At 35.7% G+C, this 26,728-nt stretch overlaps 2 protein-coding genes and 2 pseudogenes across 6 annotated transcripts; 3 read left to right on the forward strand and 1 right to left on the reverse strand.

Annotated features, from left to right (window-relative positions):
• The first annotated feature begins 1,837 nt into the window (after positions 1–1,837).
• On the forward strand, positions 1,838–6,976 carry LOC105800167 (uncharacterized). Of its 3 annotated transcripts, none has more exons than XM_012631110.2 (9): positions 1,838–2,227; positions 2,309–2,437; positions 3,042–3,165; positions 4,331–4,758; positions 4,933–5,009; positions 5,156–5,291; positions 5,448–5,651; positions 5,889–5,933; positions 6,702–6,976. In XM_012631110.2, exons 1-9 carry the CDS (start codon positions 1,862–1,864, stop codon positions 6,759–6,761), a joined length of 1,569 nt encoding a protein of 522 aa, XP_012486564.1. In that variant the 5' UTR covers positions 1,838–1,861; the 3' UTR covers positions 6,762–6,976. The 3 variants fall into 3 exon arrangements, with proteins under 3 accessions (XP_012486564.1, XP_012486565.1, XP_012486566.1); XM_012631111.2 differs by having other exon boundaries at positions 5,908–5,933; XM_012631112.2 differs by lacking the exon at positions 5,889–5,933 and having other exon boundaries at positions 1,840–2,227.
• A 37-nt stretch (positions 6,977–7,013) lies between these two features.
• Positions 7,014–8,915, forward strand: LOC105797738 (oligopeptide transporter 6-like; annotated as a pseudogene).
• On the reverse strand, positions 8,890–15,135 carry LOC105800168 (U-box domain-containing protein 44). 3 transcript variants are annotated; one of them, XM_052621410.1, is made up of 5 exons: positions 14,929–15,135; positions 12,893–14,125; positions 11,780–12,083; positions 10,862–11,355; positions 8,890–9,974 (listed from the first exon to the last, which is right to left on the reverse strand). In XM_052621410.1, the coding sequence occupies exons 2-5, from the start codon at positions 14,123–14,125 to the stop codon at positions 8,970–8,972; spliced, it is 3,036 nt and encodes a 1,011-aa protein (XP_052477370.1). In that variant the 5' UTR covers positions 14,929–15,135; the 3' UTR covers positions 8,890–8,969. The 3 variants fall into 3 exon arrangements, with proteins under 3 accessions (XP_052477370.1, XP_012486569.1, XP_052477369.1); XM_012631115.2 differs by having other exon boundaries at positions 12,893–14,269; XM_052621409.1 differs by having other exon boundaries at positions 12,893–14,319.
• A 2,180-nt stretch (positions 15,136–17,315) lies between these two features.
• LOC105797739 (MAG2-interacting protein 2-like) lies at positions 17,316–26,425 on the forward strand (annotated as a pseudogene).
• The last annotated feature ends 303 nt before the right edge of the window (positions 26,426–26,728 follow it).

Raw genomic sequence — 26,728 nt, forward strand, 5'->3', positions numbered from 1 at the left:
TGTCCCAGGGAGTTGTCAAATCAATCCAGATTTTTTTTCTGTTTTTTTTATATATTTTGGTAAACAAAAAAAATTATATATATTTTGGTAAATAAAAAAATTTTATAACATTTTAGTAATTTTTAATTTTTTTATATTATTTTTGTAAAAAACCTGTATATATCAGTTTTATCGTGGCCTTGGCTCACATAACGGAAATTAAATAGTTCAAAGGCTGCGAACAAATAAGAAAATAGCTAATAGAAACTTTAAAATCTGATTACGAGGGATTTGAAAAGCAGCACCTTAATCTCGCAAGCACATCCACATATTGATTACCCTCCTTAAACGTACACTTTAATTGATAATGCTGAAGTTGATCAAGTAGAGTCTTGCATTTATAAACCAAGGTGTATAATAATGGGTTAGAGACAGACTAATAAAATTTTAGAATTTTAGGCAATAAAATAAATAAGTATAATTTGACAATTTTGTGTATTATTTTAATTCTTACTTTCTTTTCACTTTAATTACCTAATAAATAATTAGAAAAAATATATATTTTAGATGACTGAAATAAAAGTGATTTTAAAGTTGAATGACCAAAATAAAAGTTTAAACATAGTACAACGTGTAAAGCTAATTGTCGTTAGAGATTTAAAATTTGGGAAATTAAAATGAAAATACCCTAAAATTTGAGTGACCAAATTATAAATATTTTATTTTGAGTGACTAAAATAAAACACTTTAAAATTTAAGTAGCCAACTAGATATAACCTATCCAATTTTCTTACTTAACCCAAATTTCCTTGATGGTATATTGCCACAAACATGGTGAAATCACATACTATAAAAGATAGAGATGTTCAAGTTCACCGTAATCCAAAAATTAATTATTAGGCAGTAAAATTAAAACAACAAATATGATGGCTTATTTATATGCAACATCTCAAATGACTAAGTTTTAGTGTGTGCCAAAGATTATGTTTAGATAGACGTATGAGACGCCTATTTTTCAGTTTTTATATGAGTGAAGCGACAACAATATTAGAAGATATAATGATATAATACTCGAGAAATAAAATAATTTTGATAGGATGCAGATGAAAATTTTATGGTTAAAAACACTAATTAATTAACGGTCACCTGAAGTTATAAACACGCCATACATGATTAAAAGATATAAATACCAAAAAATCGACAATAAAGTGCATTGCATGCATCTTTCACTGATTACTGATCTCAATGGGATCAAAACATATAGCTAGGAATTAATAGTTTTGTGTTCCTTTGTAAATAATGTACAAATCTAAAAAACCTTACATTTGTAATATTTTGGGTAAAATGATAAGAAATTATTCTTCAATTTTAAGTGTTGGAATTTAAGATTTTCTAATTTTAATGTTTAAAGTCCGAAAAAGAATATACAAAATCTCAGCTGTGTTTTTACATTCATGGGTATCATGGTCGTTATAAATTAGATTCAATATGAATATTTGAAATCAATACTTAACTTTGACAATTATAAGAATTGAGTTTCGATTTGATTGTATTTATATAAATTTCGACATTCATGAGTGTCGAGTTAATAAAATATTAAAATAACATTTAAAAATTTAATAAAAAATCATAATTTGAGAAACAAATATTTAAATAAAAACTCACTTTAGAAAAAGAATAGCTAAATTATAGTCTACAATAAAATAATTGTAAAATTTTTGCATCACATCAGCATCACCATCTTATAATTAGCAAAATTTGAATGCTAAATAAAGCAAAGCCCAAATGTAATTTACAATGGCCCAAAAGGTGAAGAAAGGCTCAGAAAAAAGTAAATCCCATTTAAATTTGCACAAATCCAACTGAAAATTTCTCTTACAATATGGATACCCACATAGTTTCGTCGATCGACTCGTCCGAGTTCACTCACCTGACGCGCACCCTGTCTAAATCCACAGTCATCGGACTCGATGCCGAATGGAAGCCGGTTCGGTCCCAACGGTCCACTTTCCCCACAGTCACCCTCCTCCAACTCGCGTGTCAAATCGGAGACGACTCTGCCGGATGGGACGAGTCGGTTGTCTTCTTGCTGGATCTCTCCTCTCTTCCTCTACCTTCGATATGGGAATTGATAAAGGACGTGCTTGTCTCACCAGATATTTTGAAATTAGGGTTTAAGTTCAAGCAAGATTTGATTTATTTGTCGTCCACTTTTCGTGCTCAAGGAGGCAATCCTGGCTTTGATCAAGTAAGTTTTTCTTTTCAAATTTGTTCAATAAAAAATTCACTGTAAGAATGTGGTAAGGCTTTGTGTAACAATGGTAAATAGGTGGAGCCCTATATGGACATCACAAACATATACAAGTTTTTGCAACATAAACAAGGGAAGAAAATATCAAAGGATACAAAGAGTTTGTCAGCAATATGTGAAGAAATTTTGGGTCTTCATCTTTCAAAGGTATGGGTTTTTAAGCAACCAATTTTTCATTAATTTTCTATAGTTACTTTTTTGGTAATATTTGTTGGGTTGGGAATTCAGAATTCTATTGGTTTGTGTGCGTGTTTGAAAAATGCAGGATATTTCCATATTTTCTTGCTTTAATTATGATATAATGCCACCGTAATATCTATGTTTTACTGAGTGCTTACTAGCTCAGCCCAGTATAGTTACGAATAAATATTATCCTAGAAATGGTATCAAGAAATTTTGATGATAATAAATGAAAAGGATAATATGTGATTCGCTATGTAACTCTTCAAACACGCTGGTTTTTACTTATAGAAGAATGATATATATTTTCCGTTTCAATTCACGTAAAGAAGCAGAAAGATCAGAATGATGTACGTTTTCTACTTACTAAATCTTAAATGGTGGAAAAAATCTGTTTCCATTTTTTTCTTTCCCTTTGTTGGTTAGGTTTAGAAGTCTCTTACACTCTCTCCTTCTATTGGTTAAGTTGAATTAACCACTAACTTGCTAGCTTTCAGAAAGGCACTTGGCAGGTTCTATAGTTCCTATAGGATTATGTGGCAATTTGTTAATGTACTCGAATCTTTTCTAGGAACTTCAATGTAGTGATTGGTCACATCGTCCTCTTACAGAAGAGCAGATAAGATATGCAGCTAAAGATGCACACTGCTTGCTTGGAATATTCAAAATCTTCCAGGCCAAGGTTATCAAAGAAGGTGAATTTGAAATGTGTAGTTTGTCATCAGTTTCCTTGTGCTAATAGGATAGTATTTCTGTCTTTTTGAAATGTTTGTTCATCTTTCGAGCTATTCAATGTTTAAGAAAGCTAGACATAGTGTTCCATCCAAGTTTAGTCTCTAAAGTATTTAGGTCATGCCTGTGATAGCTCTCTTTTAGAAAATGAGCATGTGCATATATTGATAAACTACGTAGCATTTTAGTTTGTTACCCTTTGTAACCTTTCATTACTTTATTCATATAATTTCTGGTATTACATTATTTGCTGTTGCTGGGAATTATTTTAATGCATTTATGGTTTCTAGATTACTTTTCCACACATCCTATGGTATAATTTGGTTTTGCAAATAGGAAGCTAAAAGATGCTATATAATCAAATTTCTGCATTTCTTGTTGGTGATGTGATGGATATTGAATCTTACTGTATGATTGTGGTGAGTATGCAAAACTGTAAAGCATACAGAAAGGTTTAAGATATTTTGCAGAATTGTTGTCTTAGGAGTTATGTTGTTTCATGACGGTTGGACATTTTTTCAAAAGCGGCCATAAGCCCTTAACATCTCTCAGTATAACCTTTCTGGAACCTTTTTCTCCAACTATGGATTGGTCGATGAAAAGTAAAATGTCACACAGTAATAAGAGCAAGGTCTAAACAACTTTTATATTTATTTTTTAATATGTTTTGTTCATTTTGTTTTAGCATTCTATCTATAGATGGTATATTCGACGCCACCATGCAAACAAAAATTGTCTCCAAATACTGCTGCTTTTGTGATAATGTTTCAATTAAGCAAATTAAAATATGTTCCTATCATGTTAGAGTTTAGCCAACTTTTCTTTTCCCATTTTTTTTCCAAATCTCTGCGCCTAACTTTCTTTCCTCGCCAGATGGATTTTTATTTGTATTTGCTACTGCCATAATGTGTATCCTGTACCTTGCATTATTAAGGTTCCACTTGCTGTTTGAACAATGTCCTTCCATTTATTGAGCTTTTCAGTGGAAAATCATGTTTTATTACTTGAATGTCTTTATGAACAAGGCATTTCTTATCATTATCACATGAGATTCTTATTTGCTTATCCAGTTTCACTGAATTATCTTATGAGTTAGGTTGAAAACATCTGGACCACCTTTTATCACAGGGCCTTTGTGTAATCATGTCAACGAACAACATCAATCTAATGTTAGTTTAGGATTGAAGGGTATTCTTGAGATGCCTGATTGTGAGAATAAACTTGTTGGGAGAAAATTTTGCAATGCACTGGATATTGTCCAAGCTACTGCTTCTTCTGAAGAATGTGAAAGAATAGCCAGGGGAGTGGAGGTCATAAGAAAAACCAAGCCTATGGATGAATCTCTCTGGAAGATTGTAAGAAAATATGGTGAAAAACTTTTCTTGCGGGTATCTGATAGAAATCCAAAAGCTTCCAGAAGGAAAGGAAAAAGACTGTCCTCAGTGGTTGTTTGTGAAGAAAAGCAGCTAGAGAATTATGGTGATTGGCAAGGCCCCCCACCATGGGATATTTCCTTGGGGGGTGATGGATGCCCTAAGTTTTTGTGTGACGTGATGGTAAGTAAATTGTTTATTTGCTCAATGTAGTCTGCAATGCAATTCTCTCTTTTACCATCAGCAATTTAGTTTTATTCTAGGAATCCTTTGAAATAACACTACCGGAGAATTTAAAGACTATGCTATTACTGTTTATACTGTTGTTGGTGGGAGTATAACATGGTACTTATTTAGGTTGAAGGCTTGGCAAAACATCTTCGTTGTGTTGGTGTAGATGCTGCAGTTCCACATTCCAGAAAACCAGAACCCAGGTTGTCCTCTCATCAAAGTTTGGAAGATGTATATTTCTGTTTATCTTTGTTTCATAATTCTGAATGTTTATATTGGTACCTTATTTTCTGAATATATATTAGCAATGGGAGCATTAACTTTTTTGTCAAACTTTATGTGCTTTTAGGGAGCTAATAGATCAAGCATACAAGGAGAAGAGGGTGCTTTTAACCCGAGATGCCAAGCTATTGAGACACCAGTATCTGATAAAGAATCAAATATATAGGGTGAATAATCTTCTGAAAAACGAACAGCTACTTGAGGTGTGTTTGCAGTCATACTTGTAAGGAGATTTGTGATCCTGCAAGTTCATATTGGTATTTGGAGACCAAAAAATAAGGAGGTTTATGAAGGCGAAAGTAAAAATATAATGATAAAAATGTACTCTGCAGGCGTAAAACATCTTAATTGTTTTGTAGGTAATTGAGGCTTTCCAATTGAAAATTAGTGAGGATCAGCTGATGTCGAGGTGCACAAAATGCAATGGGAGATTTATCCAAAAGCCGCTGACAGTAGAAGAGGCCATTGAAGCTGCAAAGGGCTTCCAAAAAATTCCGAACTGCTTGTTTGACAAGAATTTAGAATTTTGGCAATGCATGGACTGCAACCAACTTTATTGGGAGGTAGTTTATTTCCTCTTTTCCTTGATCCTTGAAATGAGTTTCTTTTCCAACACAGAAAACACATTATAAGGCTTGAATCTACCCCATTTTAAATCACTCAAGCCACATCAAATGGCCTTGTTCTTGAGATAATTAAATCACTTAAGGATGTTATTTTCTAAATGCCCAACATTGCATCCATACACAATGGATCGGGTTATTTGAACTATTGACTTTCGATGATCTAACTTGCCCCAGATTAATGCTTCAATGACAGTTATGCCAAATCCTTCAAAGTGTCAGGTAGGTTTTAGTTTGGCAAAAATAATCTGCAGTAGATTTACCATATCGTTTGTCCTCCTTTTGGTCCCTTATTTCAAAGGGCTAGTTTGGCTGCTTGTGACCTGTTCACTGCGGCCTCTCTAGACTTAAGGCATGGTCATATTGACTAAAAACAGTAATTGTGAGCTTAGGGTTGATCTGTTCAGTGCTAATGTGGGAAAGGGTTATTTAGAGCTATGTTGATCAGACTATTTGTATGTGTTTGACATGAGTATATCCATTTCTCTCTATCTTTTTTCATATATCTAGAGGGTCATATCTCTACGTCCATATTCTGAGATTTTTTAGATACGGGTGTTGAAAATGAGTACATCAAGAAAAATAAAATGTTAGTGACAGAGATCTAGTGGGTTGCTTTTGTGATGATCCCTAACAACAGATGTCCTGAGCACCATGACCATCCCAATGAAATGTCACAAAAGCAGAAGAGGTAGTCCCTTGAGATCTTTGCGGTTATTTCTCTAAGTAAATTGTCATTATCTGCATTTGTAAGAGTATTAGCTCTCTATTTTTCAATGAGAAAGCCCTCGAAGTTTCTGAAACCATGCTGTTTCTACTTCTATGCCTTGTATATCAGATAGCCTGCACTTGAACTTAGAACACTGTGATCCTATGATGTACATTTTGTTTCAAAACTGTTGATCTGTTGAGAATTTATGTTTTTAACGATGCATGGGTAAATTTTTTATGCGTTTTAAGTTATAAACTGTTGGTTTGGTTTTATTACAGGGAACCCAGTACCACAATGCTGTTCAGAAGTTCATCGATGTCTGCCAATTGAAGGAATGATTTGGAATTTGGATCTTGGAAAAACAATACTATCATTTATGATATATCAGCATATATTATCAAGATTTTTATGTAATACTTGATAGTATTAGAGTAAGTACAGGGATTCATTTATATTACTTAAAACAAGTAGTCTTTTTAATATTGTGTATGATTAATATTTTAACAAAATTTTGGATATGATGTTTTATGATATCAAGTGAGAATGGTTTTTTATTTATTTAAATTTTATACATGAGAATGTTGTTTTTAATGTATATTAAGGTTTAAGCTTTTATTGAACAAATAGTTACATATCTTTAATTTATTTAAAATTTAACATGCATAATTTAAATTAAATTATAAATATAATATGATAGTAGAATTAAATAATTAGAAATTGAATAAAAGATTATGTAATTGTGTGTACCAAATTTTAGTAGTTTCGAGGGATGTGCGGATCAATTTAAAAAAAAAAAAGTAGATTTATTTTATACTCGTGATTTATGTCATCACACCAGTCTCGTATCGGTTCGATGTCTACAAAGTGAAGAACCTCCCCATCTTTTCCGGTGCACTTTTCAAGTCAAATGGTGAATCGTATGACATCTTGAGCATTGTTAATCCCATGTTTCATCTTGACGAAATGGTTTATCGGCAGAACGGGGGAGTTCATCTCAGCACTTCGGATTTGCTACGTTAACTGCCACGATTTTCGATGAAAGGTAAAGAGGCTTCGACCTTGACATGATACGAAAACGTTATATAAATCTCAATTTCTTTTTCTCATTTTCTGCTGCTACATGCAGAGACCTATGGAGACAAACAAAGACTGCTTTTAAAGGTGATAAGAAGATGGATATTCACATGAAGCTTATGAAGTACAAGTTTGTTCCGACATGGTGGTTTGTTTTCATCCTTATCTCGAACATCGGCCTTGTTCTGTTCACTTGCCAATACTACAACGAGTCACTTCAGTTGCCATGGTGGGGTGTGTTAGTAGCTTGTGCCATTGCATTTTTCTTCATCCTTCCAAATGGTATTATTGCTGCTACCATAAATCAGGTTGGAAGAAAGTTCCAACTCGTAATTTGTACATACTATGGTTTTTGTGTGCTTTTATGCGTCTGCAGGCACCAGGTTTGAACACTTTTACCGAATATGTGATCGGATATTTGTGCCCAAAGCTGCTGGTTGCGAATAGCTTCAAGGTGTATGGATACATTATCATGACTCAAGCTCTAACCTTTGTTTCAGACTTCAAGATCGGTCATTACATGAAGATTCCACCTCAATCAATGTTCATGGCACAGGTCAATTCTCTGTTTACAATCCTGAAAAACATCAATCTCTTGAAAAAGTTGATTGTAAATCGATAATGTCGACATATAATTTGGCATTGCAGGTGATGGGAACACTTGTGGCAGTTTTGGTGTGCACCATAATTGCATGGTGGCTCATGGAAAGATTCCCCATCTTTGTGATACCTCATTGTTGCCACCTGACAGTCCATGGACTTGCCCGATGGACCGCGTGTTCTTCGATGTGTCAGTCATATGGGGGTTCGTTGGACCCCGTAGAATATTCGGAACCAAAGGTGAATACAGTAATGTCAATTGGTTCTTTCTTAGTGGAGCAGTGGCACCTCTCCTAGTATGGCTAGCACACAACGCGTACCCCAATAAGCAATGGATCCATCTTATACACATGCCTGTCCTCTTAGGTTCAACAGCTATGATGCCACCAGCCACCACGGTGAACTTCAGAAGTCGGTTTATCATTAGCTTCGTTTCTGGATACGTCATTTTCAAATACCGACCGGATTGGTGATGTTACAAGTATGTCCTCTCGGGCGGTCTTGAAGCCGGGACCACATTTATGACTGTGTTGCTATTCCTTACACTGCAAGCGAGGAGCATTGGCCTTCAATGGTGGGGATTCCAACTGCAAATGGTGTTTAGGCTGACGGCTGTCCGGTTACCTACTATTACATGTTACTACTTTGAACTAATCTCTTGTACATAATGCTTCTGGAATTCTTTTGATAAATTACCTTTGTAATTAATGTGCAGTATTCTTTATTTTTCCGAAATCAAATTGATTACCAGACAGGATCAATTGATTGGTTTTTTAAATTAAAGAAAAAAGAGAAGAAAATTGGAGTTCTTTTCACCAGTTTAAAAATAGATATTTATTTGAAAATTACAGGCGTTGTATCATATATCAGATTTAGAAATATGAAGACTGTTCACCTAGAACATTCAACTGGGCAAGGACTTTGGCAGCCATTGATTTCATTCCACTGCTTCCCCTTTGAGTTATATCGACGATTGGCATTTGAGCCAATGTCGCGTATCTCTGCTTCATCTCAGGCAACCGAAATATCCTTTCTAGAGCTCCCAATGCTTTTTCCTGCAATTTGGTTGAAGTTGAACTCAGTAGTTTTATAATTGGAGGAATGGCATTTACTTGGTCAAGCACTTTGCAACCATTTTGCAATCTTTCATTGTCAATCAACGTCAACAGGGCGTCTAAAGAAGCTTCAGCAGCTCCAAAATGTCCGTCCTCAAGCATCCGAACCAGTGGCTCGACAGCATCGGCCTCTAAAATGCAAAATGAAGACTCAACTGTACATATACCCCGGTGTACTTGGCAGCCTGTTTCTGATGCAGCAAAGCAGCAAATGAAAGCTCTCGTTTTCTTTAATGGCTGGCTCATTGCGGTGGAACTTTCTGAAAACTGTTTAAGCGACACCGCTGCATATTGTTTTGTTAAAGGAGTGCCTGAAACTAGTAATTTTGTCAATTCCAGAACAACACCAGTTTCAGCAACCTTTTTCTGCCATTCTTTATTTGTTGAAACAGTGAAACGACAAAGGGCTCTAACAGCATCTTCTATTCCATGCTCCTTGTTCAAGGCATTTCGGTTTCTACCAGTTATGAAAGCAAAGATTATTATATCCAGTGCCCCGGAATCTAGAAGCCATTGAGTTATCTGTAAGTCCTTGGGAAGATTCGAGATGATACCCATAGCTGCAGCGGCCTCTTCTTCATCAGTTGGAGATTTTATGATCTTTAGCAATGTATCAATGCATCTCTGACCCACATGGTCCTGGAAACTGATGTCATCGCCATCTATTGTCAAGCAATAGAATAACTTCACTGCACTTGCTCTCACCCTCACCATTTGGTTGTTTACCTCACATAATTGAACCAACACTTGGACAGCAGGGAGCTGATGATCAAATAAACATTTGAATAAAATAAAATATTAGATATAAATTCCTGATTTCTTAGTGAAACCACCAAAAATAGAAATTGTAATAGAAGATGAGTTAATAGCTTTCCCTCAAGATTTGCAGAGGGGAGGTATTTGGTGCAATCTTAAAAGTCTGAAAGTGCCTAACATAAGCACATTTACCAAATTCTAAGAATGGTTTCATTATGCAAACTAGTTTTCCAAGTGAACTGTTTCATGTCATGTTTGAAGCCTATGTTACTCAGATTTTTCATTTCCATACTGTGTTATATTCAGACACAAGAATCGATATAATTCTCCAATTTTACTGGCATTTCCTCAAGATTTGCAGAGGGGAGGTGTTTTATGCAATCTCAAAAGTCTGAAAATGCCTAACATAAGCACATTTGTCCAAGTTGTAAGAATGGTTTCTTCAGGCAAACTTATCTAGGTGTACTTCAGAGAATATTTTCCACGTTATGAAGCCTATGTTACTCGATTTTCATTTCATACTGTGTCATCAGACATAAATACAGATATAATTCTCCAAATTTAACGGCATCCCTCAAGATTTTCATAGGGGAGCTGTTAGATGCAATCTTCAAAGTCTCAAAATGCCTAACACAAGGTCATTTATCCAAGTTCTAAGACTGGTTTCCTTACACAAACTAGTTTTCCAAGTGTATTTCAGAGAGGATTTTCCAATGTTATGTATTGAAGCCTATGCTACTCAAGATTTTCCACTTACAGACCGTGTCATATGCAGACATAAATATGTATATAATCCTCTAAACATATGAAAAAATTTAGTATACTGTGTCAGACCCCGAAACTAACTCTTGAACATGATAACATAGATTGGAACAGCTCAGAAGCATGCATACCTGTCTCAACTTTGCTCTGATTTCTGAACCTAAAGATGACCAGCACACTGCACAAAAAGCTTCAAGAATGTTTCTTTGAATGTTGGGTCCCGTGAAAGAAATCAATGAAAATAACTTAAAGATATCTTCACCAGATTCCAGCAATGAGATTTTCTCATCGTCAGCTGCTGGGCTATTAGTTGATTTGGCAAGGTGCATGATTACAACTGCAACCTGTTCACGCAAACTTGGGGATGACAAGCTATGGCAATAAAGGATTTCAAATAATGGTCCAACTGCACCTTCTTTGATCATCTGCAACCCATTTTGGGGCAAGCTTGACAGATTCTGAAGGGCTTTAACTGCCACTGTTTTCATCCCTAGATCTTCATGAGAGAGTAACTGAAGAAGAGGTCCTAGTGCTCCCCCATCTTTAACTAGGGATAGTTTATGATGATCAGTTAAGTCAATTTCAGACAATGTCTTAGCCATCAGAAACCTCACATCATCTGGTCCTGCATCAAACCAGATTGTGACTTCAAAAATTCAAGACACTCTGCTATCAACTTTGACCACTTGTGTCACTCAGACTAGGACGTAAGTTTTGAATATGGGTACGTGTCCAAAACAAGTATGATCAGATTTTTCAAAATTCTTCCATGTATTTGGAGAATCCTTGAAGCTCATATCCCAATACCTTGAATTGAACACAGGTGATCAGGATAGTGCCACACCTTTACAAGCACTTTGACCTGCTTAATTTTTTTTCAATCAATTACGTTTTCCGGATTCTTCAAATACTTAGCGTCTAATATATAAAAAAATCTTGGTAAATATTGAACACACTCATATTAGACACAAACTCACATCCGACACCGTGCCAAATCAGGGTACATAGACAATTATAGTGAGGCAAGAGAGTCGTTATGGAGAACTTACCTGAAGAAAGAAGGTGCAATAAAGGTTTGAAGAAATTTGCCTTAGCCATCTCTATAACATTGTTATCAAGAAAAGAAAGATTGTCCAAAAGCTCTCTTGAGTCTCTAGAAGCTTGAGCGTCATCACTGTTTAGCATATTAACTACAAGAAATATACAGCCTTGAATGGTTCCAATGACATCTCGCACTACACTGCTTCTTGATAATTGCAATAACAACTCTAAGGCCAACTTGCTTTCCTTTATTTGGCGAGCAAGTGAGCGGACAATGGATTTGAGTGCATCATCTTCTTTTGCAATTCTTTCCTGGAAAGTTAACAAGATCAGTTTGAGAAATATATATATTTTACATTAAATTGCTTGTGAAAGTTCAATTGGAGGTCAGTTTTTTGTAGTATAAATGGAGTTGCAGCTTGGCATTGTAAATACTGGGATTTGAGCCTTAATCTTGCTGGATCTTATTTCTTAAGGAGGGCTATATGAATCAACTAGTCTAAGCCGTGGTTGATTTAAATTGGAAGTCAGTCTCATCTGTAAAGGCAATGTGAAAGAAGCTTTGTCAAAGAACTCTGATAAGGGGGAACACAATTCAATATCAAATAGTCAAGAGTTGGACTACGGCATTATAAGTAAGGGAGGGTCCCCCTTACACTATAGATACGCTTTTTTTGCAAAGGACAAAACGATGAGGATGTTTTTTAGGCATCCAAAGCAAACAATACCTAATAGCAGGACAGTATAATAACGCTGTCTTTGAGAATCCATTATGATTCCATACCATTACCACCCCTCGACAAAAACACATCCACATTTTGTCTACGGCTAGTGTTAGGGGGATAACAATCCCACGTCTACTAATGGATCCTGACTTTTAGGTAAGGGCTATCATTCTCCTATTGAGATGTTTTTTCTCAAAAGACTAATTTGTGAAAAAATGGTTTTTAGAACTCCAAAGCGGACAATATCTCATAGCAAGCATAACCCAACAATTCTTACCTAAACAAACAAACAGAAAAAGTAACATTTTACTATCCTCAGTTTCTAACCAAGTTTATGTAGTTTATTCCCAAGTAAATAAATTGGAGTAAATATGAAAGAAGTAAAACTAGAAGTACCTTGTTATCATGACTGTCTTTAACAAGAATGCAGAGAATGGCTAGAGCCTGTGTTCTTACTTCACGATTTTTTGCACTAAGAAGTCCAGTGAGAATTGGTATATAACCCTCAAATGTCACCCACTCACAGTGCAGCTCCCGTTCCCTGCATAGATCCTGCAGCTCACATAGAGATTGAAGCACTTCGTGTTCATCATTTGACTGAAGTTTAGGTTTGATAGAAACAATGGTGATCATCTTGTTCCTGTATTTCCATTCTTCAATTGTTTGTCTAAGAGTTCTGTTAGGCTGTAAAACCAATGAATCCAATTGTATTGAGGTTGATGGACAGTCCTTATGTCCGTCTGCAAACCATCTCTCGATGGCACTTCTTTCAAATGTCCGACCCGATGAAATCTCCACCGGATCCACCATGACATCCATAGTGATCGGGCAACAAAATGACTGGAGAGCCTGCAAAGGTTGAGTACCAAGTGAGTCCCGCTCGTTTTCATACCTCTTGGCTTTCTCCTCATAGGATGTCATAACATCAGCCATTTCAAGCAACTCAACAATCTGTTCCATTCTTCTAGATTCAGCCATGCTGATTCCAAGTTTTGATTCTTGTACTTCGGCCTTTAACTCTTCGAGTTCCTTTTTCATGGCCAAGTTTTCATCAGGAACCCCAACTCTCTCAGCAATTAAAACAAACAAATCATTTGCATAACATCTATCAACATTCCTCTCTTGTAAACCAGACTCAATCATCTCCAAAACTGTAATCTCCATTACACTGGGAGTATATTCAGCTTCCGCCATATCCTTGCACAACCTGGTAATCTTATTAATAATTCTCAGATCATCCAAACGGGCCAAAGGGATACGATTTAGTGCTCGAGAAATCTCTTTCGTGCTGTTCTCTAATTGCTTCAAGATTTTCCTACAGTTGATCAAGAGATAACTCTTGTTTCTACTTCCACACTCGAGAGCTAGCTGATTCACAACTTTAATCTCCAAGTTCACAATATCCAGACCATTTCTTAAGCTCTCAAAATCATCTACATTTGATTTTGACAAATCTTTTAAGATGAGTGTGATCTTCTCCATGAAATTTGAGAATTTCTCGAAATTCTCGGTCTGTGTGACGACAGCCTTGGCAGCTTGAATGCAATCAAGTATTGCAACTGTGGTCTGAGAGAACAACTCAGGTAGTGAAACCATTGATTTAGTTGTTGTAGTCATGTCTTTTTCCATCTTTCAACATTCAAAAGAAAAAAAAAAAAACACAATCAACAAGACAATCACAGAAGAGATCTTTAGTTCTGACGATGTTTGATATCCATGTAGAGTCCAAGAGTACGGTGGAATTCAGGTCATTGGAATTGGTAAGACCAACCTCTGCAACTCAATTTTATAGAATTATAAATCAGATACCGTTAATTCAATTTCTGAGAAAAGAAGAAAAGATTGATTTTGGTTAGATCTGTGAAGAGCTCAAATTAGAGAGATGAAATCAACTATTAGAATTGTTTATGTGCCTCGACTCTGCTAACAGCCATAGGGGGTTCACAGGAGGAAGTATGGTTATAGAAAAGCAACCTCATAGGCTCGAACTCAAGACGTCTAGCGTATAGAGATCTTGAGGGAGGCTTTTCAGCAATCATGTCCTCACTCTTCGGTGACTATAGCTTTTGCCTGTTCGGGCAGCACAATACACAAAACTCTGATAGGGGACAATATAGGACTTGTCGAGGTCCGACCTCAACGAGAGTAAACAAATCTTTTGCAAGAAAATCAAAATTTCTTGAGTCAATCAGCAACTAACGGGGAGATATGAGATGCAAAGGCTTGATTCATTTAAAGCATTCATTTCCATTCATTAGCAGAAACTAGCTGAAAAACATACCAATAAAAAAGCATTTTGTTCTCAATTTTTTTCTCAGCAATCAAACAAAATACAAGAAGCAAAACAACTCTTTCTCAAGTCATTAACATCACTGGACATGTTAACACTTAGCAGAGATAGCAGAGAAACATAGAAAGAAGCGGTGGCTAACCTGGATACAGTAAGTCAACGCATCTCTTACTTTTGGGTCAAGTTTTATTTGCGAGAAAACCTCTCGAATTTTCCGGGAAAGTTAATCGCAGCCAGGAAAAAATGCGGCTTTGGAGAACTTCTCCCTAGAAACAGAGCCCTTCTCCTGTAATTTGTACACATATAATAAATATATATTTTACATAATTCCTCAAGTCTTGTATTCAGACCAGTGTTTCTTTGTCTTTAAAATATGGAGTCAATTGTATTAGTTCCTGCTGATTCGGTGCGATACGGTCTATGATAGGATCGTAAATAAGAGAAACCCGATGATGCCACGTCACGAAGCGTGAAATAAAGTCGCAGCTGCACGAAACGGGGCCATTCCTAGGAGTATGGGATCTGAACTCGCAGTGGAAAAGACGTTAAGGTGGAAATGGCGCCAACCTAACGGTAAATTTCAAGTTATCTCTATTTATATAACGTGTATATATATATATATTAAAAAGAGTGGAGTTTTTTAATTCAAAGTAAAAAAATATTACAATTATAAAAATGTGTCCAAACAGCAATAAAATCCAATCAGATTAATACACATCACAAACGAACAAAACATCTAAATATATACTTTATTTATAAAGGTATTTTATAAAAAATTAAAAGGTATAATATCGAAACATTTTATAATAACAATATTAGATTTCTTTGTAAAATTATTGAGTTAGTATTACTTGTAATATTAAATTAAGTTTTTATAATTATTATGGATAGTTTGAATGAAAAAAAAAAAGGATTTAAAAAAAATCAATATCAGCTTTTACTCTCTTTTTTTTTATACTATATTAGAGGTGGAAGATTGAGTACATATTATTTGTAGGGGTGTTCAATTGGTTAACTGACCCGAATTAGGATTAACTGAATTAACCGACCTTTTTAAACCCTTAATTGTTAATCGTAATTTTTTTTTAAAAAAATATTACCCGAACAGAAGTTTTTCGGTGAATTTGATCGGTTAACCGAATTAACTGAAATTTATATGTTTTTTTTATTAAAACAATTATAAAACATATAAAAAATTAACTAAATTAACCAAATTAATAGTGGACTAATACTTATATATTATAATATTATTTATTAATTTCGGTTAATTAACCGATTTTGAACAGACTTAACCATTAACCGAATTTTTAAAAATTTATTAACCAACTTCGACCGAATTAATTTGGTTAACAAACCAAATAACCGAGTTAATTCGGTTCGGTTGGTTAAATCAGTTTTAATTGAAATTTGCACACCCCTAATGATTTGATCTCGTGTCAAATTGGGGTCTGACAAAAATTTTAATCACCGTGCCATACAAATTAAGATAATGTAAATTTGTACTTGATGCATGCATGTGTCTATTGTTTTGTATTTTTAGGGTTAGTGTATAAACATAGATCTTCACAAGTAAAGTTAGGAGGTTGATAAGTGTTATATAAAAATATAATAAAATATTTAAAAACACATATAAGTGTTTTAAAGCTACTTATGAAATAAAAAAAAAGATTCTCAGTGTACCAAATACTAAGCTATTTTAATATACTATATTTATATTTATCAAACACATTAAATTATATGCCATCTTTTAGTTTTATTTGTGAAATTCAAAAGTCCATCAATAATATAAAAACAATTTCTTTGTAAATAGCTATTTAGCATAAAAATTATCTTTCATAAATTCTAATTAAAAAAGAGAAAAATAATTTAGATTGGAAAAAGAGGAAATTCAAGATATTAATAAAATTTTGATATAATGAGGCTCGTGTAGTGTACGTGAGAACTGGAATGGGTCATATAAGTTCCAAAGTTTGATTGATTCAAGCCAGTTAAAATATAGTTTAATCTATCTCTTCATCAAGTGAAGACATTTTATTCTTTAGTCAAATTTAGACGTAATCAATATGGTCAGGTTAATACTAATTTGGATGCAATGGTGCGCAGCCTCGAAGCCACAAACTTTTAGTATGGGCAATAGAGTATTGAAAAATATAATTGAAAACTTTATTTTTATTTGAAAGAAAAATGAAAAAAAAAACTAAAAATGGGGATATAATAATATTTTGCTAGCTTGTAATAACTTTGAGTAAGAATTGAAATAAAATTATAAAATTTTGGAAGATTAAAATTAAAAATTTTATTTTGAAAAAAAATTAAAATTGAAATTAAAAAAATAATTTATAAAAAGAACTAAAATACAAGTTTTTTTCAGGACTAAAAATTAATAAATTTAGGAGAAATTTGAATTTAAATGTAGAGAAGGTCCCTTGCTTGCACCTTCGGCTTTGTCCCTTCTTGCATGCCAAGCCTATGTTGGAAAGGAAGCCTCCCTTGGCCCATTTAGCAGACGCCCGACAATTGCTTACATCCATTTTAAAACGTTTTTGTTTGTTTGTTTGTTTGTTTCGTTTTTCTCTCTTTTCGAATCATCATTCTTCTTTCTTCACGAATTGAAATATTCGATTCAAGTAACAGAGGCGGTCGCTGGCTATGGCGGAATCCGCGGGAGAAGTGCGAGAAGTGCTTTACGAAGAACGTCGTCACGCCTCGAGGCCTTTCTCTTCCGATTGCCTCCCTCTTTCTCTTCAACAGGTATTCTCTTTGATTTAACTTTTCATTCATTTCATAAATCAACTCAGTACAATTTATTTGATTTTTTTTCCTAAATTCAGTCAAATGGAGCTGATAAAGGCGGGTTCTTATCATTTCTTTCCGCTCGAGGTATGCTAGATTCAAGCGCTTCTTTTATGTATATATATTAATTCAATTGTGATATAATTAGTTACTTTTTATCACAATGGAACTATTAAGATTTAAAAAAAAAAAGATATTTCTGGCGAGGCTGTTATTGAATGAAGGTGTAAGTCAGCTTAAAGAGAAATGGATTAGATTCAAGAATCCGAAGAAAATGAGAAAACCGTTATCTTTATTTATATCCCCAAGAGGTGAGCGTGTCGCTGTGGCTGCTGGAAATCAAGTCACTATTTTGCGGAAGGAAGATGATTATCAGGAGCCGTGTGGCATTTTTACTAGTAAGATTTACTTTGTATTTATGTTCAATTGTTTCTCTAATGAACATATATTTGAATTCATTGGCTAATCAATACCTAAGATAATAGGCTCAGGGAAATTTAGTTTTTTAATTAGAGATTTTTGATGACTACAAGAAAGAGTTCTTGTTAGGGTTCCTCTCATCCTTGGATATGGTTTGAGGCTGATAAAAGTGTTCTTATCGGTTAAAGTTAGGTTTTTGAATTTTATATAGTACCTGCTCCTAACAGTTTTTACTTTTTGTAACTGTTTTAAACTTGGGTTCCGTGCATCAGATAGCAGCCTTGTTTTGTATGCGTGTGGAGCTTGGTCTGAATCTCATGATATTCTTGGAATCGTTGATGATGCTGATGTAATATATTTTATCAAGGCAAATGGTGAAGAGATAACAAGGATTACAAAGAGGCATTTAAAAATATCTTCAACAGTAATAGGACTGCTTGCAGAGAATGATTCTGAAGTACAACAATCTTTCTTGTAAGCTTTTGTTCTCCATTTTTAGTTCTTTTTAGTTTTCTTGCTGGTTTTAAACTTCTATAACAACCTTGATTCATGATTGGGTAACCATGTTTCTAAATACATGATTATAAATACCATAAAAGGTATAGAATTACTTCATGCATGTAATTGAGGGACTTGTTTTCTGGTGTAGCTTCACTGTTCTGACATCTGATGGAGCTTTTCATCATATTGAGATCAGTCAAGAGTCAAGTGCCTCTATTTTTCCTGTGAACAAAAGTGGCTTAGCTTTAAAAAGGCAATTTCCTCAGAATGTTTTCTGCTTTGACTATTATCCAGAACTTTCCTTGCTTGTTGTTGTTGGCTCAATCACTGCTAGTGGGAAATCTGGTATGGTTCAACACTTCATCTCCCTTGACCTTAAATGAAAACTTTGACTTAAATTTGAACAGTCTATATAGTTATGTTGCATGACTCAATGTTCTAGGATTTGCATGTGAATATTTGATTGAATCAATGAAACATCTGTTAGTTTTGTGTAATAAAGGATCAAGATGAGCAGATCAAGTGTTGCGATAATTAACTTTTGGAGTTTCAATTTTAATGGTTCTTTGTATGTTTCTTTCCAGAATCCTGTTATATTTCTCTTTGGCGTAAACATCAGAATTTGGTTCTGGAACTGATAGCCTCTACTCAATTTAAGGGCCTTTACTTTGAGCGAAAAGGTTATGCAGGTCATCTGGCCTACCCAAAGGTGTCTATCTCACCCAAAGGGGATTATATTGCCGCTTTAGATATGAATGGGTGTTTGCATATATTTAAGCTGGATAAAGAAACCTATTCAGTTACAAATTTTGCTTTCCAAGGGAGAACTAACTCTGATGGACCTTTAAATGCATGCACAGATATCTTAGTTGACATTGTGGATTTTACTTGGTGGTCTGACCACGTTCTCACTCTTGCTAAACAAAGTGGCTTTGTCGCTATGCTTGACATTGTTAGTGGTCTGAAACTAATAGAGAATGAACCTGTATATTCTATGCCTGTTTTAGAAAGGGTGCAGAAGTTTGAAGGACATATTTTTCTTTTAGAGGGGTTCTCATCTGAAGATAGGTTTGATTCATCTAATAGTAATAGAAGGACAGATGATTTGCATCATGGAGAGCAAACTCCTGAAGACAGATCCAATCAACCTGACATTTCTAGAATGCGTTGGAATTTGGTATCACTATCAGAGAGATCTGTTCCTGAAATGTATAAGATTCTAATTGGTAATTCCAAGCATCAAGCTGCTTTGGAATTTTCTGATCGTTATCAGTTGGATAGGGATGAAGTTCTGAAGTCCCAGTGGTTGTGTTCTAACCAAGGAATAAAAGACTTGAATACATTCTTGTCAAACATTAAAGATAAAGTTTTTGTGCTTTCAGAGTGTGTAGATAAAGTTGGACCATCAGAAGAGGCGGTGAAGGCTTTACTTGCTTATGGGCTGCAGTTAACTAACTTTTACAAATTTTCCGAACAAAACAACCAAAAATTTGGTGAGATTTGGGATTTCCGTTTGGCTAGACTTCAGCTGTTGCAATTCAGTGACAGGTTGGAAACATTTCTTGGGATAAACATGGGCAGGTATTGTGCTTTCCAGCTTTTAGTAGTTGCTTCTGCCACTTTTAGTTTTGGCTGTATAGTGGTTACTACTTTCTGATTGTTTCTATTGATTGATCACTTAATGACATGGGGGTTTTTAGGTTTTCTGTTCAGGAATATAGCAAATTCCGGGTTATGCCAATTGATGAATCTGCAATTGCACTTGCTGAAAGTGGAAAAATTGGGGCTTTAAACCTCCTGTTCAAGCGTCATCCTTATTCGCTGGCTCCCTTCATGTTAGATATTTTGGCTGCAATTCCTGAAACAATACCCGTGCGAACATACGTGCAGCTTCTTCCTGGGAGGTCTCCTCCAAGATTTTTTATCAGGGAGGAAGATTGGGTTGAATGTGATAAGATGGTAGGTTTTATTAGTAACTTACCCGAGAACCAGGATATTGATAATCAAATTAGAACTGAACCTATTGTCAAGCAGTTGCTAGGATCTTTTTGGCCTTCAACCGCTGAACTTGCATTTTGGTATAAACATAGAGCTAGAGATATTGATTCCTACAGTGGGTTGCTGGACAACTGCCTCAGCTTGGTTGGCTTTGCTTGTCAGAAAGGTGTCAATGAGTTAAAGCAGTTTCATGAGGATATCTCATATCTGCACCAGCTGGTTTATGCTAATGAGAATGATGCTGAAATTAGTACCAGTATGAGTCTTGTTGCATGGGAACAATTATCTGAATATGAGAAATTTAGGACAATGCTTGACGGATGCAGAGAGGAAAATGTGGTTGAATCATTGTGGAATAAGGCAATTCCATTTATGCAAAAAAGGTCCCGCAGGGCTTCCTTGGCTACCCAAGAGCAGATTGCAGATGGCCATTCTCAGGTAGATCGTACTAGGAGTGAGTCATTCCTGGTTAGATGGCTGAAGGAGATATCTTTGGAGAACAAATTAGATGTATGCTTGATGGTCATTGAGGAAGGTTGCAGGGAGCTCCAAAGCAGTGGCTTCTTCAAGGACGAGGTTGAAGTCGTAGATTGTGCTTTGCAATGCCTATATTTATTTACAGTCACAGATAGGTGGAGTACCATGGCTGCTATATTGTCAAAGCTTCCACATAAGCAAGGTAGATTCTGCCTCAAATGAACCCAACTTGCTCAAAGTATTATACATTGCACTCTGTTGTTTTTCATTATTAATCTGTTTCATTTCACAATATTTATTTAGGTGTGAAAGGACTTGAAATGAATTATCAATTTTATTTCTTCTTGGTAATGCCATTACATTTTGTGGAGACGGGTTATCCTACTGTTGGGGTATTTAAAAGTTTTTTAGTTAGGTATAACCTTATATAAGGTTTAATTTAGGACTGTAAGGGAGATACAGAGCATTGAATGAATTAAAATCTTAGTAGAGGCAACTGTGATGGTTCCGTCTTTCTCCTCCTTTTGATCCTTATTGTTTTAAGGGTTTGATTTCTTTTAACATCTCTCCATAGACTCCCAGCTTCTTTGACTTCATACCCTTTATATTTGTAGGCATCAGTTGGTAACCCTGATTGTTTATGCTCCACTTACAATTAATACAGATTCTGGAATATTTATTGGCAACCTTGATCAAAGGTGCAAAGTGGCAGAAGGACATATTGAAGCAGGGAGTCTTTTGGCTTTTTACCAGGTTTGTCTTTGCTTTTCTATGCTTTTATGACATAGAATATTTTCCAGAATTATTTCCCTTTTAAACATCAATTCAAGGTATTTATCTATGAATTTTATGCATAGACTTAGAATATGAGGTGATTTTCTTTACAGGTACCAAAACCAATGAGTTATTTCTTAGAAGCCCATTCAGATGAAAAGGGCGTAAAACAGATTATCCGCCTCATACTTTCAAAATTTATTCGCCAACGGCCTGGCCGATCAGATAATGAGTGGGCAGACTTGTGGCATGATATGCAGTGCTTGCATGAGGAGGCCTTTCCATTTCTGGACCTCGAATATTTGTTAACTGAATTTTGTGGAGGACTGTTAAAAGCAGAGAAGTTTTCTCTGGCTAGAAGTTACTTAAAGGGTACAAGTTCAGTTGCCTTAGCAACAGAGAAAGCAGAGAATCTTGTTATTCAAGCTGCAAGGGAGTTTTTTTTCTCAGCTTCAAGTCTGGCTGGCTCAGAAGTAAGTTTTCTGTCAGATCATGGTCTGGTATGGTTTTGGATATACAAGAATGGCTTAATAGATTTATAATCCTGGAAGCTTCCTTCTAAATGGTTGAAGTTATGTCATGTATTATTTTGTTTTATGATCATTGAAATCAATAGATTCCCTGTTGATCTGATTTTAACTTTTATTTTAACCACAAGCTGATGATAACATAAATTCACACTTGTGGTTCAATGATGTCAAAGTAAATGAAATATACTGATTTTTCTCTTTGTTTTTTGTTCAAAAACTGAAATATTGATTATGTTGCTGTAACTTGTTCCAGATCTGGAAGGCTAAGGATTGCTTGAATTTATTTCCAAGTAGCAGAAATGTTAAAGCGGAGGCTGATTTTATTGATGCACTTACTGTTAAACTTCCAAACCTAGGAGTGACTCTTCTGCCTATGCAATTCCAGCAAATAAAAGATCCAATGGAAATTATTAAAATGACAATCAGAAATAAAGCTGAAGCTTATCTACATGTTGATGAACTAATTGAGGTTGCAAAACTTCTTGGGTTGAGTTCCTTGGATGAAATATCAGGTGTTCAGGAAGCTATTGCTAGAGAAGCTGCAGGTACTGGTGATCTGCAGTTGGCCTATGATCTCTGCCTTGTTCTGGCCAAAAGGGGTTATGGTATTATTTGGGATTTATGTGCTGCTATAGCAAGGGGTCCTTCTCTCGAGAATTTGGACACAAGTTCTCGAAAACAGCTATTGGGTTTTGCTTTGAGCCATTGCGATGAGGAATCAATTGGTGAGTTGCTTCATGCATGGAAAGACTTAGACATGCAAGTGCAGTGTGAAACTTTGATGACGTTGACAGGAATTGATTGTCCAAGTTTCTCAGTTCAAGGCTCCTCGGTCTTCTCACTTCCAGACTACAGTATTCAAGATATTGTTGACCGTAAAAATTCCTCTGTACTGGTTAAAGGGTCTAGCAGTGCTGATAAAAGAAGTCATTTAAATAGTATTAAAAATATACTTTCTCTCGTTGCTAAAAGTCCTGTCGTGCATGGGACGGATTGGGAGCTTCTTTTGCAAGAAAATGGGAAGATTTTATCTTTTGCTGCCGTACAACTCCCATGGTTGCTTGAATTAACTAGAAAACCAGAGCACCGTAAGAAATTTACTTCTGGCATGATTCCTGGGAAGCAATATGTAAGTGTAAGAACGCAAGTTGTGATAACTATTTTGTCCTGGTTGGCAAGGAATGATTTTGCTCCCAGAGACGATTTGATTGCTTCTCTGGTAAAATCCATTATAGAACCACCAGTTACTGAAGAGGAAGATGTCATCGGTTGCTCCTTCTTACTGAATCTTGTGGATGCTTTTAGTGGGGTAGAATTAATTGAAGAACAGCTTAAAACCAGGGAAAACTACCTAGAAACTTGTAGTATCAAGAATGTTAGAACAACATATAGCACATTACATAATACTGGTGTTGATTGTGAAGGTGCCGTTCAGAGGAGGGAGCTGCTCTTCAGGAAGTTTAAAGAGAAGAATAATGCTGGTACTAGAGTTTATTCCTGTAGTTGACAGCTTAAACAAGACTGCACAGTTTTGTTCAAATCATCCTACTGGTGCTGCTTCCATGTGATGATGTTATCATTCTTTTTCTCCTTTACTTGTTTTAGGTGTCGTAAACAAGATTTATGGAGTGCAGTCCTCATTTTGGAAGGAATGGAAACTGAAATTAGAAGAGAAAAAGCATGTAACAGATCATTCTAGACTGTTAGAGCAAGTAATTCCTGGGGTTGGAACTGCACCTTTTTTGTGTGGTGATGTCAGCTACATTGAGAGTGTTGTTTTGAAGGATGTGTTGAAATTGGCCGCTACCTATGGTTTGAACCAAGCTGAGGTATGCGGCCATGCATGTATATTTTTTGGAACTCGTGAGATAGATTATAGTGGCATACCTTCTTAAACCATTGAATGCCACCTTTTTGTTTTTTGTTTTCTGTTTTTTTTTTTTTGGGGGGGGGGGGGGGGGGGGAACTGTAATACTTTGGCACTTCAATCCTCGTTTCTGAGATTTGGACCGATGATGATATCATGGCTGAGATCTCAGAAATTAGAGGAGAAATACTTGGTTATGCTGCTAGAACCATCAAGACGATATCCTTGATTGCATTTCCCGCTGTTGATGGTTGCAATAAGCAGCACCTTGCTTACATTTATAGCCTCCTCTCTGACTGTTATAAGAAGTTAGAGGAAAGTGAAGAACCTTCTCCAATAATGCTCCCAGATCAGCCCACATGCATTTGCTCGAGTTATCTCATTATTACAAGGTTATCAAGCAAGAATGAGAAGAATTTCCTTTGTCAAGGACCTAAATTTCCACAATATTGCTGGATTAGGTGGTTTGAATCTGCTAGATTTCGGACCTAAAATGGTAATGACTTTGGTCAGCATCTATGTGATGAAGTGCCTGAGGGTCTAATATCATGGCAGGATGTCCACAGACATTTTGTACTGTGTGTATTGACAAATTTTAAGGATAGAGTTAGAACAGAGTTTAGCACTAACAACCCGGAAAACTTTCAGAAAAGAACTAGTGAACTTGAGCAGATGTATACATATCAAAATGTTAGAACCATCAGAGGCATTGGACGTTATGAAACAATATTTTAACTGTAATCATACCTCCATGTGGTGCTTATGGGAATATGCCTGATAACTCTACATGGCAGGACTGTATCATCTTCCTTTTGAATTTCTGGATCAGATTGAATGAGAAATGCAAGAACTTGCTTCATGCAAGATTTCGGTAGAAAATACCCCAATTGCTTAATGAGTTGTTTAAAGGTTTTAATGAGGTCGGTGATGGAGGACTCTGTTTCTCCTAGTCAGGGCTGGAGCACCATTATTGACTGTGTGAACCATGGTTTAATTGGTGACTTCGGCTGACATTTTCATTTTCTGCAGAGCCATGATATTTTTCTATTTGTGGTTTTGGAGCTATTTCAGAAGTATTAGTTGCCCTTAAATCATCTCAGCTTATAGCAGCCATCTCTCCCGGTATTGAAAATTCCCCGGGTGACCTCTTGAATGTTGAAACAGCAGTTTCTTGCTTCTTGAAATTGTGTGGAGTTGCCAATGCAGATATACTCATTTCCATGTTTTGGTAGCCATTTTGGAAGACTGGGAAGGGCCTTTTGTGATTAAGAAAGAAGAGGTAGCCTCTGCAGCATTACCCGATGCAGAAAATGATTGGAGCACTGATGATTGGGATGAGGGGTGGGAGAGCTTGCAGGAAGTTTCTTCTTGAAGTTTTTCAAGCACCTTGAGAATTTCTAAATCCGGTGGAGTGTTTCTTGATGAAGGCAATGCAAGGAGCTCGACTGATATTGTACTTGGAGTGGATTGTCGTATGGCTTCAAAGATGATGCTCTTACTGCCTTACGGAGAGTTGTGGTTGGAATCTTTGAATGCACTTGAAAACAAGTTGAAACAATAAGGTATGCCGGACATGATTGGTGGCGACCACGAGTTCATAATGCTAGTCCTGCCATTTGGGGTTCTATCAACTGTTATTAACAAGTCTTTCTTAGGCACTGTTTTCTTGTACGTCTGCTATTTAGTAGGCAATTTCTCTCACCGGTTCCAGGAAGCCCAGTTATCGGGCCTCGGAAAGAAAGAAACCCATGAACCTGGACACAACGAGGTAGACATCTTATTCCCTTTTGCAAGAAGAAGCTTGTCTAAGCCGATCAACCGATTCTAGCCGGATTTCTTGTCACAAAATTCATGCACACCAATGCTTCAGTTGGCATCATCAATGTCGTAGAGGGTAGTCTTTGAAGATATTTGGAGTCAACTCTGTGTGCTCGAACACAACAAGCTTGCCCCTGAGGAATTGAGTTGTTATGAACTATTAAAAAGCACACTTTCAAGCTTGAGAAGCAAATTTGGTGTTTCACTTCAATCTGCCATGTAATTACTTTCTAAGAACGAAAGCAAATAGATAAGAAAAAGAAATGAGTTCTGTATGCCATATGGTATAGGCTTTGTATATATACAAAAATTTTACATGGGTCAGTTACCAAACCTGGTAAAGAAAACGTTCAAATCAATTATATCCTCTGCATTTCGTCAATCAAATCTGACGCGTGTCAGGGTTTGAACCTTCACAATTTTCTACCTCTAATAAAAAAATCTCAATCGGATTCGACCAAGTTTAAATCTCGAATGTTGAAATTAAGCTCTAATTATCTTTTTTTAATTATGTTTTTTGAGTTCAATATTTTTGTTAAAAGTTTTTTGAATTTAAGACGAGTTTTCGGACGGTGATAATTTTTCCCCCAAAGAAGCTTTGTCTTGTAAAAAGGTTTTGTCGACACTTGAACCAAATTGCATAGTTATAAACTAACTTGGCTCAACTTGAAAAAATATATATATTTATAAAGACAGTTTTCGATAAAACTTTGGGATAGGAAAAAAGAGAGAAATTGGAGAGATTTGCCTGTGATATTTGTGGA

Source organism: Gossypium raimondii, chromosome 9 (assembly GCF_025698545.1).
Source record: "Gossypium raimondii isolate GPD5lz chromosome 9, ASM2569854v1, whole genome shotgun sequence".
Classification (NCBI taxonomy): domain Eukaryota; kingdom Viridiplantae; phylum Streptophyta; class Magnoliopsida; order Malvales; family Malvaceae; genus Gossypium; species Gossypium raimondii.

Excerpts from the sequence above, each read along its gene's own strand:
- LOC105800167 (XM_012631110.2), top strand. The coding sequence starts at position 1,862 with ATGGATACCCACATAGTTTCGTCGATCGACTCGTCCGAGTTCACTCAC. Across the intron at positions 5,010-5,155 it reads TCCAGAAAACCAGAACCCAG|GGAGCTAATAGATCAAGCAT; the intron begins GTTGTCCTCTCA and ends ATGTGCTTTTAG. Across the intron at positions 5,292-5,447 it reads AAAACGAACAGCTACTTGAG|GTAATTGAGGCTTTCCAATT; the intron begins GTGTGTTTGCAG and ends ATTGTTTTGTAG.
- LOC105800168 (XM_052621410.1), bottom strand. The coding sequence starts at position 14,125 with ATGGAAAAAGACATGACTACAACAACTAAATCAATGGTTTCACTACCT. Across the intron at positions 12,084-12,892 it reads AAGACAGTCATGATAACAAG|GAAAGAATTGCAAAAGAAGA; the intron begins GTACTTCTAGTT and ends TTAACTTTCCAG. Across the intron at positions 9,975-10,861 it reads TCAGAGCAAAGTTGAGACAG|CTCCCTGCTGTCCAAGTGTT; the intron begins GTATGCATGCTT and ends TTTGATCATCAG.